At 37.6% G+C, this 20,437-nt stretch overlaps 1 protein-coding gene across 6 annotated transcripts in view; it reads right to left on the minus strand.

The window, feature by feature from the left end:
• Window positions 1-20,437, minus strand: part of PHKA1 (phosphorylase kinase regulatory subunit alpha 1) — a 168,770-nt gene that overhangs the window by 54,460 nt on the left and 93,873 nt on the right. For all 6 annotated transcript variants that reach the window (XM_040467720.1, XM_040467719.1, XM_040467718.1 and 3 more), the window contains exons 15-16: window positions 18,368-18,477; window positions 17,281-17,425 (exon numbers count right to left, since the gene is read on the minus strand). In XM_040467720.1, the coding sequence (XP_040323654.1) occupies window positions 17,281-17,425; window positions 18,368-18,477 (255 nt within the window). The remainder of the gene's footprint in view (window positions 1-17,280; window positions 17,426-18,367; window positions 18,478-20,437) is intronic.

The following is a 20,437-nucleotide window of genomic DNA, read 5'->3' on the forward strand; positions in this document are numbered from 1 at the left end:
CGTGCCCTCACATATAAAGGGAGACCTATAAGACTCGTGACTGATCTCTCTTTTGAAACTTGGCAGGCCAGAAAGAGTTGGCACGAGATTTTCAGTTTGCTAGACAGAAAAAATATGCAGCCGAGAATCCTTTATCCAGCAAGCCTGTCATTTAGAATAGAAGGAGAGATAAAGGTCTTCCCAAACAAACAAAAACTGAAGGAATTTGTCACCACTAAACCAGCCCTACAAGAGATCCTAAGGGGGACCCTGTGAGACAAAGTACCAGAGACATCACTACAAGCATAAAACATACAGACATCACAATGACTCTAAACCCATATCTTTCTATAATAACACTGAATGTAAATGGATTAAATGCGCCAACCAAAAGACATAGGGTATCAGAATGGATAAAAAAACAAGACCCATCTATTTGCTGTCTACAAGAGACTCATTTTAGACCTGAGGACACCTTTAGATTGAGAGTGAGGGGATGGAGAACTATTTATCATGCCACTGGAAGCCAAAAGAGAGCTGGAGTAGCCATACTTATATCAGACAAACTAGACTTTAAATTAAAGGCTGTAACAAGAGATGAAGAAGGGCATTATATAATAATTACAGGGCCTATCCATCAGGAAGAGCTAACAACTATAAATGTCTATGCGCCGAATACCGGAGCCCCAAATATATAAAACAATTACTCACAAACATAAGCAACCTTATTGATAAGAATGTGGTAATTGCAGGGGACTTTAACACTCCACTTACAGAAACGGATAGATCATCTAGACACACAGTCAATAAAGAAACAAGGGCCCTGAATGAGACATTGGATCAGATGGACTTGACAGATATATTTAGAACTCTGCATCCCAAAGCAACAGAATATACTTTCTTCTCGAGTGCACATGGAACATTCTCCAAGACAGATCATATACTGGGTCACAAAACAGCCCTTCATAAGTTTACAAGAATTGAAAATATATTTTCAACGCTATGAAGCTTGAAATCAACCACAGGAAAAAGTCTGGAAAACCTCCAAAAGCATGGAGGTTAAAGAACACCCTACTAACGAATGAGTGGGTCAACCAGGCAATTAGAGAAGAAATTAAAAAAATATATGGAAACAAACGAAAATAAAATACAACAATCCAAATGCTTTGGATGCAGTGAAGGCAGTCCTGAGAGGAAAATACATGGCAATCCAGGCTTATCTCAAGAAACAAGAAAAATCCCAAATACAAAATAGAACAGCACACCTAAAGGAAATAGAAGCAGAACAGCAAAGGCAGCCTAAACCCAGCAGAAGAAGAGAAATAATAAAGATCAGAGCAGAAATGAACAATATAGAATCTAAAAAAACTGTAGAGCAGATCAATGAAACCAAGAGTTGGCTTTTTGAAAAAATAAACAAAACTGACAAACCTCGAGCCAGGCTTCTCAAAAAGAAAAGGGAGATGACCCAAATAGATAAAATCATGAATGAAAATGGAATTATTACAACCAATCCCTCAGAGATACAAACAATTATCAGGGAATACTATGAAAAATTATATGCCAACATATTGGACAACCTGGAAGAAATGGACAAATTCCTAAACACCCACACTCTTCCAAAACTCAATCAGGAGGAAAGAGAAAGCTTGAACAGACCCATAACCAGCAAAGAAATTGAATCAGTCATCAAAAATCTCCCAACAAATAAGAGTCCAGGACCAGATGGCTTCCCAGGGGAGTTCTACCAGATGTTTAAAGCAGAGATAATACCTATCCTTCTCAAGCTATTCCAAGAAATAGAAAGGGAAGGAAAACTTCCAGACTCATTCTATGAAGCCAGTATTCCTTTGATTCCTAAACCAGACAGAGACCCAGTAAAAAAAGAGAACTACAGGCCAATATCCCTGATGAATATGGATGCAAAAATTCTCAATAAGATACTAGCAAATCGAATTCAACGGCATATAAAAAGAATTATTCACCATGATCAAGTGGGATTCATTCCTGGGATGCAGGGCTGGTTCAACATTCGCAAATCAATCAACGTGATACATCACATTAACAAAAAAAAAGAGAAAAACCATATGATCCTGTCAATCGATGCAGAAAAGGCCTTTGACAAAATCCAGCACCCTTTCTTAATAAAAACCCTTGAGAAAGTCGGGATAGAAGGAACATACTTAAAGATCATAAAAGCCATTTATGAAAAGCCCACAGCTAACATCATCCTCAACGGGGAAAAACTGAGAGCTTTTTCCCTGAGATCAGGAACACGACAGGGATGCCCACTCTCACCGCTGTTGTTTAACATAGTGCTGGAAGTTCTAGCATCAGCAATCAGACAACAAAAGGAAATCAAAGGCATCAAAATTGGCAAAGATGAAGTCAAGCTTTCGCTTTTTGCAGATGACATGATATTATACATGGAAAATCCGATAGACTCCACCAAAAGTCTGCTAGAACTGATACATGAATTCAGCAAAGTTGCAGGATACAAAATCAATGTACAGAAATCAGTTGCATTCTTATACATTAACAATGAAGCAACAGAAAGACAAATAAAGAAACTGATCCCATTCACAATTGCACCAAGAAGCATAAAATACCTAGGAATAAATCTAACCAAAGATGTAAAAGGTCTGCACGCTGAAAACTATAGAAAACTCATGAAGGTAATTGAAGAAGATATAAAGAAATGGAAAGACATTCCCTGCTCATGGATTGGAAGAATAAATATTGTCAAAATGTCAATACTACCCAAAGCTATCAACACATTCAATGCAATCCCAATCAAAATGGCACCAGCATTCGTCTCGAAACTAGAACAAGCAATCCTAAAATTCATATGGAACCACAAAAGGCCCGAATAGCCAAAGGAATTTTGAAGAAGAAGACCCAAGCAGGAGGCATCACAATCCCAGACTTTAGCCTCTACTACAAAGCTGTCATCATCAAGATAGCATGGTATTGGCACAAAAACAGACACATAGACCAATGGAATAGAATAGAAACCCCAGAACTAGACTCACAAACACATGGCCAACTCATCTTTGACAAAGCAGGAAAGAACATCCAATGGAAAAAACACAGTCTCTTTAACAAATGGTGCGGGGAGAACTGGACAGCAACATGCAGAAGGTTGAAACTAGACCACTTTCTCACACCATTCACAAAAATAAACTCAAAATGGATAAAGGACCTGAATGTGAGACAGGAAAGCATCAAAACCTTAGAGGAGAAAGCAGGAAAAGACCTCTCTGACCTCAGCCGTAGCAATCTCTTACTTGACATATCCCCAAAGGCAAGGGAATTAAAACAAAAGTGAATTACTGGGACCTTATGAAGATAAAAAGCTTCTGCACAGCAAAGGAAACAACCAACAAAACTAAAAGGCAACCAACGGAATGGGAAAATATATTTGCAAATGACATATGGGACAAAGAGCTACTATCCAAAATCTATAAAGAGCTCACCAAACTCCACACCCGAAAAACAAATAACCCAGTGAAGAAATGGGCAGAAAACATGAATAGACACTTCTCTAAAGAAGACATCCGGATGCCCAACAGGCACATGAAAAGATGTTCAGCGTCGCTCCTTATCAGGGAAATACAAATCAAAACCACACTCAGATATCACCTCATGCCAGTCAGAGTGGCCAAAATGAACAAATCAGGAGACTATAGATGCTGGCGAGGATGTGGAGAAACGGGAACCCTCTTGCACTGTTGGTGGTAATGCAACTTGGTGCAGCCACTCTGGAAAACAGTGTGGAGGTTCTTCAGAAAATTAAAAATAGACCTACCCTATGACCCAGCAATAGCACTGCTAGGAATTTATCCAAGGGATACAGTAGTGCTGATGCATAGGGGCACTTGTACCCCAATGTTCATAGCAGCACTCTCAACAATAGCCAAATTATGGAAAGAGCCTAAATGTCCATCAACTGATGAATGGATAAAGAGATTGTGGTTTATATACACAATGGAATACTACGTGGCAATGAGAAAAAATGAAATATGGCCTTTTGTAGCAACGTGGATGGAACTGGAGAGTGTGATGCTAAGTGAAATAAGCCATATAGAGAAAGACAGATACCATATGGTTTCACTCTTATGTGGATCCTAAGAAACTTAACAGAAACCCATGGGGGAAGGGAAGGGGAAAAAAAAAGAAGTTAGAGTGGGAGAGAGCCAAAACATAAGAGACTGTTAAAAACTGAGAACAAACTGAGGGTTGATGGGGGGTGGGAGGGAGGGGAGGTTGGGTGATGGGTATTGAGGAGGGCACCTTTTGGGATGAGCACTGGGTGTTTTATGGAAACCAATTTGACAATAAATTTCATATAAAAAAAGACTGTAAACAAGGGAAGCACAAAGGCTGCAAGTCCACAGCTCGATACCTGGCGGTGCTCTGGTGGGAAGGGCGAATCCCCAGGAACAGAGTGGGGTCTTGGAGGTTCTTGGGCCACACGGGGAAAAGCAGTTCCACTGCTGGAAGGACATTTGGTAGAGACTGTTGAAGTCACCTGGTCCCAGCAGACCCCAAAAGGCGGCCACATTCACTGGTGCTGGGGTAAGGTCGTTAAGGGTGAAGCCTGGTGTCAGACGTGTGTTGTGATTTTCCATAAACCCTGAAACGCTGCTGCTACACTGTCTCGTGAACTTTTTCTAGGGTGGGCTGGCACCTGGCTGCAGTCTTGGGGCACCGGCAACAACAGGGTTCAGCGGGCATTCCTGGGTACAGCCGATATTCAGCCATTGCTCGGTGAGTCCCTCACCCAGAGGGGCGTAACGGTCAAAGCTGCAGTCCTTCAGAAGTAAGTGGCCAGGGAAAACAGCCACATCTGAGACAAAACTGGGGAGAGAGGTACTGCCTGGGGCCTGGTCATGGAGAGGGAAAAAGCGTGGAGTGGATAAGAGCTGAAGACAGAGGACGGGTGCAGAATTGCTGATCCAGGAGAACAGACTGGGTAGCTGGTGGCGCCATTTTCACTGCTCCTGTGTATGCAGGTAGGCACCTACAATGCCACAACAATCCACCCCAGTAGGCTAGCAGTGCCATCTAGTAGAGAGCAGAGCTGTTACACTGAGCCCCGCCCAGCTGGGCCAACTTCGCTCTTCAAGAACACAAGTCTCACCGCCGGCTCAGTTTATGGACAATAAAGAGCTACATAGACTGACTTGTAGGGGAAAATGAAGCAATTTTAGTCCTACTTCAATCTGTTAGCAGGTTCACCTATTCAATTTTCTTTCTTTTTTTCCTTTTTCTCTTTTACAATTTTTTTTCTTTTTCTTGAATACAGAAAGAGAAAAATTCATTTTTACTCTCAATTTTTATTAAAAATACCTTTCTTAATTTTTATTACTATATTTTTTACTTTTGTGTAATTTTTTTTTCAAATTGTACTTTACTTCCATCATTTTATTTTAGACTACTTCAGTGTATTCACCTTTTCAAATTTTCAAGCAATTTCCTTTTTTTCTTTTTTGTTTCTTTTCTTTTTCTTAAATGCAGAAAGAGAAAAACTTCATTTGTACTTTCAATTTCTATCAAAAATATTTTTATTTAATTTTTATTACTACATTTTTGCTTCTATGTAATTTTTTCAAATTTTATTTTACTTCCATCATTTTATTTTAGTCTACTACAGTGTATTCACTTTTTCAAATTTTCAAATAATTTCTTTTTTCTTTTTTTTCTCTTTTTTAATCTTTTTTCTCTTTTTCGTTTCTTTTTTCTTAAATACAGAAAATGAAAAAATTCATATTTATTTTTAATTTTTATTAAAAATATTTTTCTTTAATTTTTTTCTACTATATTCTTTATACTATACTATAAGTATAGTATAGTATACTATACTATACTATATTATTTCTACTATATTCTTTTTGTGTATATTTTTTCAAATTCTATTTTACCCCCAACATCTCATTTCAGTCTACTTCAGTGTATTCATTTTTTCAAATTCTCAAAAGATATCCTTTTTTTCCTCCCCCCCTTTTTTTCTCTAATCTCTCAAACTACTTTCAACACCCAGACCAAAACACACCTAGGAAATAGCATTATCTATTTGGTGTGTGTGTGTTCTTAATTTTTAATTTTAATATTTTTTTAATTTTAATTTTTTTAATTTCAAATTTTATATCTCATTAATTCCTTTCCTCCCTTCAAAACGACAAAATGAAGGACTTCACCCCAAAAGAAAGAGCACAAAGAAACGACAGCCAGGGATTTAACCAACACAGATACAAGCAAGATGTCTGAATCAGAATTTAGAATCATGATAATAAGAATACTAGCTGGAGTCAAAAATAGATTAGAATCCCTTATGCAGAGATAAAAGTGGTAAAAAACAACCAGAATGAAATTAAAAATGCTATAACTGAGCTTTAATCATGGATGGGTGCAGCAGTGGCAAGGATGGACGAAGCAGAACAGAGAATCAGTGGTACAGAGGACAAACTTATAGAGGATAACAAAGCAGAAAAAAAGAGGGAGATTATGGCAAAACAGCACAATTTAAGAATTAGAGAAATCAGTGACTCACTAAAAAGGAACAAAATCAGAATCATAGGGGTCCCAGAACAGGAAGAGAGAGAAATAGGGTTAGAAGGGTTATGTGAGCAAATCATAGCAGAAAACTTTCCTAACCTGGGGAAAGACACAGACATCAAAATCCAGGGAGCACAGAGGACCCCCGTTAGATTTAACAAAAATCCACCATCAACAAGGCATATCATAGTCAAATTCACAAAATACTCAGGCAAGGAGAGAATCATGAAAGCAAAAAGGGAAAAAAAAAGTCCCTAACATACAAGGGAAGACAGATCAGGTTTGGAGCAGACCTATCTACAGAAACTTGACAGGCCAGAAAGGAGTGGCAGGATATATTCAGTGTGCTGAATCATAAAAATATGCAGCCAAGAATTCTTTATCCAGCAAGGCTGTCATTCAAAATATAAGGAGAGATAAAAAGTTTCCCAGAGAAAGAAAAATTAAAGGAGTTTGTGACCACTAAACCAGCCCTGCAAGAAATTTTAAGGGGGACTTTCTGAGGGTAGAAAAGATGCAAAATAAATAAATAAATAAATAAATACCAAAAGCAACAAATATTACAAAGGACCAGAGAACACCACCAGAAACTCCAACTCTACAAACATCATAATGGCAATAAATTGATATCTTTCACTACACACTCTAAATGTCAATGGACTCAGTGCGCCAATCAGAAGACATAGGGTAACAGAATGGATAAGAAAACAAGATCCATCTATATGCTGTTTAGAAGAGACCCACTTTAGATCTAAAGACACCTTCGGATTGAAAATAAGGGGATGGAGAACCATCTATCATGCTAATGGTCAACCAAAGAAAGTCGGAATAGCCATACATATATCAGAAAATCTAGACTTTAAAATAAAGACTCTATCAAGACATGCAGAAGGGCATTATACCATGATCAAGGGGTCTATCCACCAAGAAGACGTAAAAATTGTATACATTTATGCGGCAAATGTGGAGCACCCAAATATGTACACCAATTAATCACAAACATCAAGAAACTCATCGACAGTAATACCATAATAGTAGGAGACTTCAACACCCCACTCACAGCAATGGACAGATCATCTAATAAAAAATCAACAAGGAAACAATGGCTTTGAATGATACACAGGACCAGATGGACTTAACAGAAACATTCGGAACATTTCATCCTACAGCAGCAGAATGTACATTCTTCTCCAGTGCACATGGAACATTCTCCAGAATAACCATATACTGGGACACAAATCAGCCCTAAGTACAAAAAGATCGAGATCATACTGTGCATATTTTCAGACCACAACACTATGAAACTCGAAATCAACCACAAGAAAAAATTTGGAAAGGTAACAAATACTTGGAGACTGAAGAACATCCTAGTAAAGAATGAAAGGGCTAACCAAGCAGTTAAAGAGGAAATTAAAAAGTATATGGAAGCTAATCAAAATGATAACACCAGAACCCAAAACCTCTGGGACACAGCAAAGGCAGTCATAAGAGGAAACTGTATAGCAATCCAGGCCTTTCTAAAGAAGGAAGAAAGATCTCAGATACACAACCTAAACTTACACCTTAAGGAGCTGTAAAAAGAACAGCAAATAAAACCCAAAACCAGCAGAAGACAGGAAATAATAAAGATTAGAGCAGAAATTAATGCTATCGAAACCAAAAAAAAAAAAAAAAAACAGTAGAAAAGATCCATGAAACAAGATGCTGGTTCTTTGAAAGAATTAACAAAATTAATAAACTACTAGCCAGTTTGATCAAAAAGAAAAAGGAAAGGACCCAAATAAATAAAATCAAGAATGAAAGAGGAGAGATCACAACCAACACAACAGAAATAACAATAATAAGAGAATATTATGAGCAATTATATGCCAATAAAATGGGTAATCTGGAAGAAATGGACAAATTCCTAGAAACATATATGCTACCAAAACTGAAACAGGAAGAAATAGAAAATATGATCAGACCCATAATCAGTAAGGAAATCAAATTAGTAATCAAAAATCTGCCAAAAAACAAGAGTCCAGGGCCAGATGGATTTCCAGGGGAATTCTACCAAACATTCAAGGAAGAGTTAACACCTATTCTCTACAAACTGTTCCAAAAAATAGAAATGGAAGGAAAACTTCCAAACTCTTTCTATGAAGCCAGCATTACCTTGATTCCAAAACCAGACAGAGACCCCATTAAAAAGGAGAACTATAGACCAATTTCCCTGATGAACATGGATGCAAAAATCCTCAACAAAATATTAGCCAACTGGATCCAAAAATACATTAAAAAAATTATTCACCACGACTAAGCGGGATTTATACCTGGGATGCAGGGCTGGTTCAATATCTGCAAAAACAATTAACGTGATTCATCACATCAATAAAAGAAAGGACAAGAACCATATGATCCTCTCAATAGATGCAGAGAAAGCATTTGACAAAATACAGCATCCCTTCTTGATAAAAACCATCAAGAAAGTAGGGATAGAAGGAGCATACCTCGAGATAATAAAAGCCATATATGAATGACCCAATGCTAATATCATCCTCCATGGGGAAAATCTGAGAGCTTTCCCCCTAAGGTCAGGAATAAGACAGGGATGTCCAGTCTCACCACTGTTATTCAACATAGTATTGGAAGTCTTAGCCTCTGCAATCAGACAACACAAAGAAATAAAAGACATCCAAATCAGCCAGAAAGAGGTCAAACTTTCACTCTTTGCAGACGACATGATACTCTATATGGAAAACCCAAACAATTCCACCAAAAACTGCTAGAATTGATCCATGAATTCAGCAAAGTTGCAGGATATAAAATCAATGCACAGAAATCGGTCATATTCCTATATACCAACAATGAAGTGACAGAAAGAAAAATCAAGGAATTGATCCCATTTACAGTTGCACAAAAAAACATAAAATACCTAGGAATAAATCTAACCAAAGAGGTGAAAAATCTATACACTGAAAACGATAGAAAGCTTATGAAAATAATTGAAGAAGACACACACAAAAAAAATGGAAAAAGATTCCATGCTCCTAGATAGGAAGAACAAATATTGTTAAAATGTTGATAGTACCCAAAGCAATCTACATATTCAATGCAATCCCTATCAAAGTAATACCACCATTCTTCACAGAGCTAGAAAAAATAATCCTAAAATTTGTGTGGAATGAGAAAAGACCCCGAATAGCCAAAGCACTCTTGAAAAAGAAAACCAAAGCAGGACACATCATATCCAAGACTTCAAGCTATACTAAAAAGCTGTAATCATCAAAACAGTATGGTACTGGCACAAGAACAGACACTCAGATCAATGCAACAAAATAGAGAACCCACAAACGTATGGCCAACTAATCTTTGACAAAGCAGAAAAGAATATCATTGGAATAAAGAGAGTCCCTTCAGCAAGTGGTGCTGGGAAAGCTGGACAAAGACATGCAGAAGAAAGAATTTGACCACTTTCTTGCACCATACACAAAAACAAACTCGGATGAAAGACCTCAATGTAAGACAGGAAGTCATCAAAATCCTCAAGGAGAAAGCAGGCAAAAACCGCTTTGATCTTGCACGCAGCAACTTCTTACTCAACACGTCTCTGGAGGCAAGGGAAACAAAAGCAAAAATGAACTACTGGGACCTCATCAAGATAAAAATCTTCTGCACAGTGAAGGAAACAAATCAGCAAAACTAAAAGGCAACCGACAGAATGGGAGAACACATTTGCAAATGACATATCAGATAAAGGGTTAGTATCCAAAATCTATAAAGAACTTATCAAACTTAACACCCAACACAAATAATCCAGTGAAGAAATGGGCAAAAGACATGAATAGACACTTCTCCAAGGAAGACATCAAGATGGCCAATTGACACATGAAAAAATGCTCAACATCACTCATCATCAGGGAAATACAAATCAAAACCAAAATGAGATACCACCTTACACCTGTCAGAATGGCTAACATTAACTACTCAGGCAACAACAGATGGTGGCGGGGATGTGGATAAAGAGGATCTCTTTTGCACTGTTGGTGGGAATGCAAGCTAGTGCAGCCACTCTGGAAAACAGTATGGAGGTTTCTCAAAAAACTAAAAATAGAACTACCCTACAACCCAGCAATTGCACTACTAGGCATTTATCCATGGGATACAGGTGTGCTGTTTTGAAGGGACACATGCACCCCATGTTTATAGCAGAACTATCAACAATAGCCAAAGTATGGAAAGAGCCCAGATGTCCATTGATAGATGAATGGATAAAGAAGATGTGGTGTATATATATATATATATATATATATATATATATACACACACACACACACACACACACACACACACACACACACACACATACATACAATGGAGTATTACTCGGCAATCAAAAACAATGAAATCTTGCCATTTGCAACTATGTGGATGGGACTGGAGGGTATTGTGCTAAGTGAAATTAGTCAGATAGAGAAAGACAAAAATCAAATGACTTTACTCATATGAGGACTTTAAGACACAGAACAGATGAACATAAGGGAAGGGAAACAAAAATAATATAAAAACAGGGAGGGGGACAAAACAGAAGAGACTCATATATGGAGAACAAACTGAGGATTGCTGGAGGGGTTGTGGGTGGGGGAATGGCCTAAAAGGGTAAGGGTCATTAAGGAATCTACTCCTGAAATCATTGTTTCACTATATGCTAACTAATTTGGATGGAAATTTTAACGAATAAAAAAGAAAATTAAAAAAAAATAAGAGAGAAAGGGGCTGAAGGTGTACTTGAACAAATCATAGCTGAGAACTTCCCTGATCTGGGGAAGGAAAAAGGCATTGAAATCCAAAAGGCATCCCTTCAGAAGTAACTTGAATCGATCTTCTGCATGATATATCATAGTGAAACTGGCAAAATAAAAGTATAAAGAGAAAATTCTGAGAGCAGCTAGGGATAAACAGGCTCTAACTTACAAAGGGAGACCCATAAGGGTAGTGGCAGACCTATCTACTGAAACTTGGCAGTCCAGAAAGGAATGGCAGGAAATCTTCAATGTGATGAACAGAAAAAATATGCAGCCAAGAATCCTTTATCAGGCATGTCTGTCATTCAGAATAGAAAGAGAGATAAAGGTTTTCCCAAGAAAACAAATACTGAAGGAATTCATCACCACTCAACCATCCCTACAAGAGATCCTAAGGGGGATTCTGTGAGTGAAATGTTGCAAGGACCACAAAGAACCAGAGACACCACTACAAGCATGAAACCTACAGACATCACAATGACTCTAAACCCATATTTTCCAATAACACTGAATGTAAATGGACTAAAAGCTCCAACCAAAAGACATAGGGCATCAGAATGGATAAAAACAAGACCCATCTATTTTCTGTCTACAAGAGACTCATTTAGACTTGAGGACATCTTCAGATTGAAAGTGAGGGGATGGAGAACTATCTATCATGCTACTGGAAGTCAAAAGAAAGCTGGAGTAGTCATACTTATCCAGACAAACTAGACTTTAAATTAAAGACTGTAAAAAGAGATGAAGAAGGGCATTATGTAATAATTATAGGTCTATCCATCAGGAAGAGCTAAGAATTATAAATGTCTCTGCGCCGAATACAGGAGCCCCCAAATATATAAAACAATTAATCACAAACATAAGCAACCTTATTGATAAGAATGTGGTAATTGCAGGGGACTTTAATACTCCTCTTACAACAATGGATAGATCATCTAGACAGAGAATCAATAAAGAAACAAGGGCCCTGAATGAAACATTAGATCAGATGGACATGACATATATATTTAGAACTCTCCATCCCAAAGCAACAGAATATACTTTCTTCTTGAGTGCACATGGAACATTCTCCAAGATAGATCACATACTGGGTCACAAAATAGCCCCTTCATAAGTATAAAAGAATTGAGATCATACCATGCAAACTTTCAGACCACAATGCTATGAAGCTTGAAATCAACCACAGGAAAAAGTCGGGAAAACCTCCAAAAGCATGGAGGTTAAAGAACACCCTACTAAAGAATGAATGGGTCAACCAGGCAATTACAGAAGTAATTAAAAAATATATGGAAACACATGAAAATGAAAAGAACATTGCAAACACTATGGGATGCAGCAAAGGCAGTCCTGAGAGGAAAATACATTGCAATCCAGGCCTATCTCAAGAAACAAGAAAAATCCCAAATACAAAATCTAACTGCACACCTAAAGGAACTAGAAGCAGAGCAGCAAAGACACCCTAAACCCAGCAGAAGAAGAGAAATAATAAAGATCAGAGAAGAAATAAACAATATAGAATCTAAAAAAATGGTAGAGCAGATCAATGAAACCAAGAGTTGGTTTTTTGAAAAAATAAACAAAACTGATAAACCTCTAGCCAGGCTTCTGAAAAGAAAAGAGAGATGACCCAAATAGATAAAATCATGAATGAAAATGGAATTATTACAACCAATCCCTCAGAAATACAAGCAATGCAAGCAATTATCAGGGAATACTATGAAAAATTATATGCCAACAAACTGGACAACCTGGAAGAAATGGACAAATTCCTAAACACCCACACACTTCCAAAACTCAAACAGGAAGAAATAGAAAACTTGAACAGACCCATAAGCAGCGAAGAAATTGAATCAGTTATCAAAAATCTCCCAACAAATAAGAGTCCAGGACCAGATTGCTTCCCTGGGGATTCTACCAGACATTGAAAGCAGAGATAATACCTATCCTTCTCAAGCTGTTCCAAAATTAGAAAGGGAAGGAAAACTTCCAGACTCATTCTATGAAGCCAGAATTCCTTTGGTTCCCAAACCAGACACCCAGCAAAAAAAAAAAAAAAAAAAAAAAAAAAAAAAAAAAAAAAAAAAAAAAAGAACTACAGGCCAATATCTCTGATAATATGGATGCAAAAATTCTCAACAAGATACTGGCAAATCAAATTCAACAGCATATAAAAAGAATTATTCACCATGATCAAGTGGGATTCATTCCTGGGATGCAGGCCTGGTTCAACATTTGCAAATCATTCAATGTGATACATCACATTAATAAAAGAAAAGATAAGAACCATATGATCCTGCTAATTGATGCAGAACAAGCATTTGACAAAATTTAGCATCCTCTCTTAATAAATACCCTCAAGAAATTCGGGATTGAAGGAACATACTTAAACATCATAAAAGCCATTTATGAAAAGCACACAGCTAATATCATCCTCAATGGGGAAAAACTGAGAGCTTTCCCCCTGATATCAGGAACATAACAGGGATGTCCACTTTGACCGCTGTTGTTTCACATAGTGTTGGAAGTTCTAGCATCAGCAATCAGACAACAAAAGGAAATCAAAGACATCAAAATTGGCAAAGATGAAGTCAAACTTTCATTTTTTTGCAGATGACATGATATTATACATGGAAAACTGGATAGACTGCACCAAAAGCCTGCTAGAAGTGATACATGAATTCAGCAAAGTTGCAGGATACAAAATCAATGTAAAGAAATCAGTTGCCTTCTTATACACTAATAATGAAGCAACAGAAAGACAAATAAGGAAACTGATCCTATTCACAACTGCACCAAAAAGCATAAAATACCTAGGAATCAATCTAACCAAAGATGTAAAAGATCTGTATGCTGAAAACTATAGAAAGCTTATGAAGGTAATTGAAGAAGATACAAAGAAATGGGAAAACATTCCATGCTCATGGATTGGAAGAATAAATATTGTTAAAGTGTCAATACTACCCAAAGCAATCTACACATTCAATGCAATCCGAATCAAAATTGCACCAGCATTCTTCTCGAAGGTAGAACAAGCAATCCTAAAATTCATATGGAACCACAAAAGACCCTGAATGGCCAAAGTAATATTGAAGTAGAAAACCAAAGCAGGAGGTATCACAATCCCAGACTTTAGCCTCTACTACAAAGCTATAATCATCAAGACAGTACGGTATTGGCACAGAAACAGACACATAGACCAATGGAATAGAATAGAGACTCCAGAATTTGACCCACAAAAGTATGGCCCACTAATTTTTGACAAAGCAGGAAAGAATATCCAATGGAAAAAGACAGTCTCTTTAACAAATGGTGCTGGGAGAACTACACAGCGACATGCAGAAGAATGAAACTAGACCACTTTCTTATACCATTCACAAAAATAAACTCAAAATGGATGAAGGACCTGAATGTGAGATGGGAAACCATCAAAACCCTAGAGAAAGCAGGCAAAAACCTCTCTGACCTCAGCTGCAGCAATTTCTTACTTGACACATCCCCAAAGGCAAGGGAATTAAAAGCAAAAATGAACTATTGGGACCTCATCAATATAAAAAGCTTCTGCACAGCAAAGGAAACCATCAACAAAACTAAAAGGCAACTGATGGAATGGGAAAAGATATTTGCCAATGACATATCAGACAAAGGGCTAGTATCCAAAATCTATAAAGAACTCACCAAACTCCACACCTGAAAAACAAATAATCCAGTGAAGAAATGGGCGGCAGACATGAATAGACACTTCTCTAAAGAAGACATGCAGATGTCCAACAGGCACATGAAAAGATGCTCAACGTCGCTCCTCATCAGGCAAATACAAATCAATACCACAATGAGATACCACCTCACACCTGTCAGAATAGCTAACATAAACAACTCAAGCAACAACAGATGGTGGCAAGAATGCGGAGAAGGAGGATCTCTTTTGCATTGTTTGTTGGGAATGCAAGCTGGTGAAGCCCCTGGAAAACAGTATGGAGGTTCCTCAAAAAATTAAAAATAGACCTATCCTATGACCCACCAATAGCACTGCTAGGAATTTACCCAAGTGATACAGGAGTGCTGATGCATAGGGGCACTTGTATCCCAATGTTTATAGCAGCATTTTCAACAATAGCCAAATTATGGAAAGAGCCTAAATGTACATCAACTGATGAATGGATGAAGAAATTGTGGTTTATGTATACAATGGAATACTACTTGGCAATGAGAAAGAATGAAATATGGCCTTTTGTCACAACATGGATGGAATTGGAGAGTGTTATGCTAAGGAAATAAGTCATACAGAGAAAGACAGATACTATATGTTTTCACTTTTATGTGGATCCTGAGAAACTTAACAGAAGACCAGTGGGGAGGAGAAGGGGGGAAAAAAGTTACAGGGAGGGAAGGAGGCAAACCATAAGAGACTCTTAAAAACTGAGAATAAACTGAGGGTTGATGGGGGGTGGGAGGGAGGGGAAAGTGGGTGATGGGCACTGAGGAGGTCACCTGTTGGGATGAACACTGGGTGTTGTATAGAAACCAATCTGACAATAAATTTCATATTAAAAAAAAACAACAAGTCCAGCTCATCCCTGTCTCCAGGTCTCATTCATGGTATTTTCCCCTTACCTAAACTGCCTTTCCTTCTTCTATCCTCCTATATGAATTCTACCCATCCCAAAAAGTCTTGATAATTCCCATCTCAGTCAAGAGATTTTCTTTAACAACTTGATTACCTTCAGTTTAAAATACTAATCCAATGCTTTGGTTCTTCTTTATATACTGTCTTTGATTTTTTCTATTATTTTTGTGTATCAGCTTTGCCTCTCCAATTAGACTTTATAGTTTCTGAAGACAAGTCTGGGAACATAATGTTTATTAATCAGGAACTTGTTGTCTTAAATAAAGAAGAAAGGCAAAAAGAAGAAAGACTACCCTACTTCCTCAATTCCTCTGCTTTTGAAGCACTTTAGAGATGTGATCAAAATTCCTAACAGCCTGTCTGGACACTGAATGATTTATGACAAAGGATTCTTCTCTAATGAAAAGGAATTCTACTTCCTTTGGCAGTATAAACAGGCTTTTGGAAGCAATAGCAGAGACACAGAAAGGAAACAGTGCTTCAGTATTGGCTCTAGTCCTCCAGGAACTGAGAGAATAATAAAGCCTTTCACCCAGTTTCAAATAAGAAATGTTAAGAAGCCCAGCCAGTAAAGGAAAGCTAAACTGAAAGCCTTTTCACTTCTCCTTGTTAGATTTTACTGCTTCAGTTAGGCAAGACTTGGAAGGGTAAGTGTGGGAACTCATCTATAAAATCTTGGTGCTCCACTGGGGTAAGACAGATGCAGAATGTATTATTACTGTCTTTAAAATGAATTACATTATAAAGTTTCTGCAATTGACCTAAAAACCAATTATCCCCCAAGTAGCCTGCAAGTTATTCTATTACATTTTCAGAATTATAACCCTCAAACCATTTGAAATATTCTTGAACATTGGTTCATTTGTTACATATTTATTCTATTTTTTTTTCAACGTTTATTTATTTTTGGGACAGAGAGAGACAGAGCATGAACGGGGGAGGGGCAGAGAGAGAGGGAGACACAGAATCGGAAACAGGCTCCAGGCTCCGAGCCATCAGCCCAGAGCCAACGCGGGGCTCGAACTCACGGACCGCGAGATTGTGACCTGGCTGAAGTCGGACGCTTAACCGACTGCGCCACCCAGGCGCCCCTGTTACATATTTATTCTAAAACATAAGCTCCATGGGAGTAGAATTCTATCTACTCATCTGCCTTATTTGCTCCATGTAGCCCAAGTGCTTAGATAAATGCCTGGCACAAAAATAGGAGCTAAGAAATAACTGCTGAAAGAATAAATGATAATGAGAAGCTTTCCAGTGACTCTAAGACTTTGAAGAGCTAACCACATGACTTAGTCCCCAAATACATTTGTTCCTTGCCTCATACAACCTTACCAAGCATGGTGTGTGAAATGGGGAAGGTGATGGTGGGCTGGCCTGTCATCCTCCAGCGGCTACAGAGGTAGGAGAGGTCTGTTCTAAGCATTTCTACTATCATCTTGTTGTCCAGAGCCAGGTAGAACTGTTGCTGGTCTATAAACTGAGAAAAAGAAGGAGAAAAATAACAGCTTAGAATAACTTACTCTTATAATTGTCAAATAATATTTTAAAGTACTCACATATTCACAAAGGTATATAACACATCACAGAGGCAACTATAGTGCCTAATTCTTTCCAAAGAATCTGATAGTCAATTGGTACATATAATTTTTGACATTTTTACAGTGTACTCTAGTTTACAAAGTGTTTTCAAGTACATAATTTTATTTAATTATATAACAAATGAGTGACGGCTTTTCTTTTAATAGATAAAAATAAGGCAGAGACACTAAGTGGATTAACAAAGTCATATGGCTAGCAAATGGCAAGGTCAGAAATAGGATCTATGGTACATTACTCTTTTGTCTCTACCTCAGATGCACAATTTCAGATGTAAGACGACAAATGGGGAGCTTAAGCTTTCTTTCCGGAAAATAGTTTCTCCTCCTATACACACATATAATTGGGCTTACTATTATAATGTGGCCAATAACAGGCTAACAATGTGTATAATCATGGCTGAAACAGTACTGATATTTTTGTTTAGAAGAGAATATCAATGTAAAAAGGGCCTCTGCCCAAAACAAAGAGAACACAGTTTAGTAACTAAGTAAAAGAGGTTATATTTTGTTCATAAAGAACAAATAGAATCTTATTTTTAACATTTAAAAGGAGTACTTTTTAAAAGTACTTCAACATTTATAAAATCCCTAGTCACTGTTTCTGCAACACATAGGATTACTCTTGGTAGCCACAATCACTTGGCATAGCTCTGTGCTACAAGCTCAGTTCAATCCAACTCAACAAATATTTATTGAGCAACTTAATATGTGCAAGGCCCCATGAACTCTGACACCTGTCCTAACTTTGGTAAATGCTTTATTTCTGTACTGTTTGTCTTACTTCCATTCATCTCAGTGCATCTAAATCTTATTCCACTTACCTGTGGAGTGAAGGTAAAGATAGTTTTCCGAATGTCATAGAGTTTTGAAGTTCCAAGGACTCCCATGTGCCTGTAGGGTCGTCCACTAAGTTTCATTCTACTGTTGCATCCTAAGATAGAGTTAAAAAATGCTCAAGATCTTTCTAGGGCACAAATCCAATGAGTAAACATTTTTTTTTTGTATTAGATTTACACTTCCTGATACAACAAAGTTCTGTACCTCAAAGTTACTATCTGTATCATGTACAAGTTCATACTAAGTACTTTAGGGATCTCCAAGAGAGAGTATGCATTTATCTCTGTTTTTTAAAAATGTTCTTAAATGTTTGTTTGTTTGTTTGTTTGTTTATTTATTTATTTATTTATTTATTTTAAACCCCAAATTGTTACGACACTAAGTTCTTTTTTTTTTTTTACCTTTTTTTTTTTTTAACGTTTATTTATTTTTGGGACAGAGAGAGACAGAGCATGAACGGGGGAGGGTCAGAGAGAGGGAGACAGAATCCGAAACAGGCTCCAGGCTCTGAGCTGTCAGCCCAGAGCCCGACACGGGGCTCGAACTCACGGACCGTGAGATCGTGACCTGAGCCGAAGTCAGTCGCCCAACCGACTGAGCCACCCAGGCGCCCCAAATGTTTATTTATTTTTGAGAGACAGAGAGACAGAGCATGAGCAGGGGAGGGGAAGAGAGAGAGGGAGACACAGAATCCGAGGCAGGCTCCAGGCTCTGAGCTGTCAGCACAGAGCCTGACACAGGGCTCAAACCCACAAGTTGTGAGATCATGACCCGAACCAAATTCGGGCGCTTAATCAACTGAGCCACCCAGGCGCCCCCATTTATCCCTGTTCTTAAAGAACTTTATGCTCTTATAAAAAAGTCACATAATCTACATGAGAGAAAAGAATGCACATGAAAATTAATAGTTCTACGAATAATAGAATTCTATTACCGATATTCATATGCTGAATTTCCTTAAATCCCATGAAAACTGCAAAAACTATATTGACTACCAAACTTATCAATGTAGACTATGCCTCAGTAAAGCTGAACAAACCCTCATCACCTTAAAGATGGCATACTAAACTGAAAAACTGAAATGAATTTACTTGGACTCCTTCAATTTAATTGACACATTTTAAATTCAATGGAACAACACAACTTATCCAAATAAGTCAAAATATTATTGTGTCTGATAGGAAATTTTGTGGAAACTTATACAAAGAGTAAAATTCATTTGGCAGAGTATTTTTGAAAACTTAAGAAAGGGGAAGACTTGAACTATCAGAAAGCTACAAAAGGTGTAATTTTATTTATTTTTTTAACTTTTAAAATGTTTGTTTATTTATTTTTGAGAGAGAGAAAGAGAGAGAGACACACAGAGAGAATGAATCTCAGTCAGGCTCCATTGCTGACAGCACGGAGCCCGATGTAGGGCTCAAACTCATGAACTGTGAGATCATGACCTGAGCCGAAGTTAGATGCTCAACTGACTGAGCCACCCAGGCACCCCAAGGTGTAGTTTTAGTGAAAATTTATATACAATCTGCACATCTGTCTATAAATATTATGTATATGTGTGTGTATGTATGTATACACACATCCGCTTTATTTCCCTGAGTATGTCTTCTTTTTTATAGTTTAGCATTTTGAAATTAGAATCTGATCGTTTATATCTATGTTACATGTAGTTGATTTTTTTTGTCTCTGAAAAGACAATTATTACATTAATACCTCCTACAATGAGGAAATAGTTCATTTATTCACACACTTTTTCCCTTTTATAATGATAGCACTATACACAAAAAGCTTGTTCTCAACCTCTATTTCTCCAAAATTTATATTAAATATCATTTCATGTCAGTACTGACAGAACTAGTACTACCTTTTTTTTTTAATTTTTTTTAATTTTTTTTAAATTTTTTTATTTTTGGGACAGAGAGAGACAGAGCATGAACGGGGGAGGGGCAGAGAGAGAGGGAGACACAGAATCAGAAACAGGCTCCAGGCTCTGAGCCATCAGCCCAGAGCCTGACGCGGGGCTCGAACTCACGGACCGCGAGATCGTGACC

This window comes from Herpailurus yagouaroundi, unplaced genomic scaffold (assembly GCF_014898765.1).
Source record: "Herpailurus yagouaroundi ecotype Mexico unplaced genomic scaffold, PumYag 67569, whole genome shotgun sequence".
Classification (NCBI taxonomy): domain Eukaryota; kingdom Metazoa; phylum Chordata; class Mammalia; order Carnivora; family Felidae; genus Herpailurus; species Herpailurus yagouaroundi.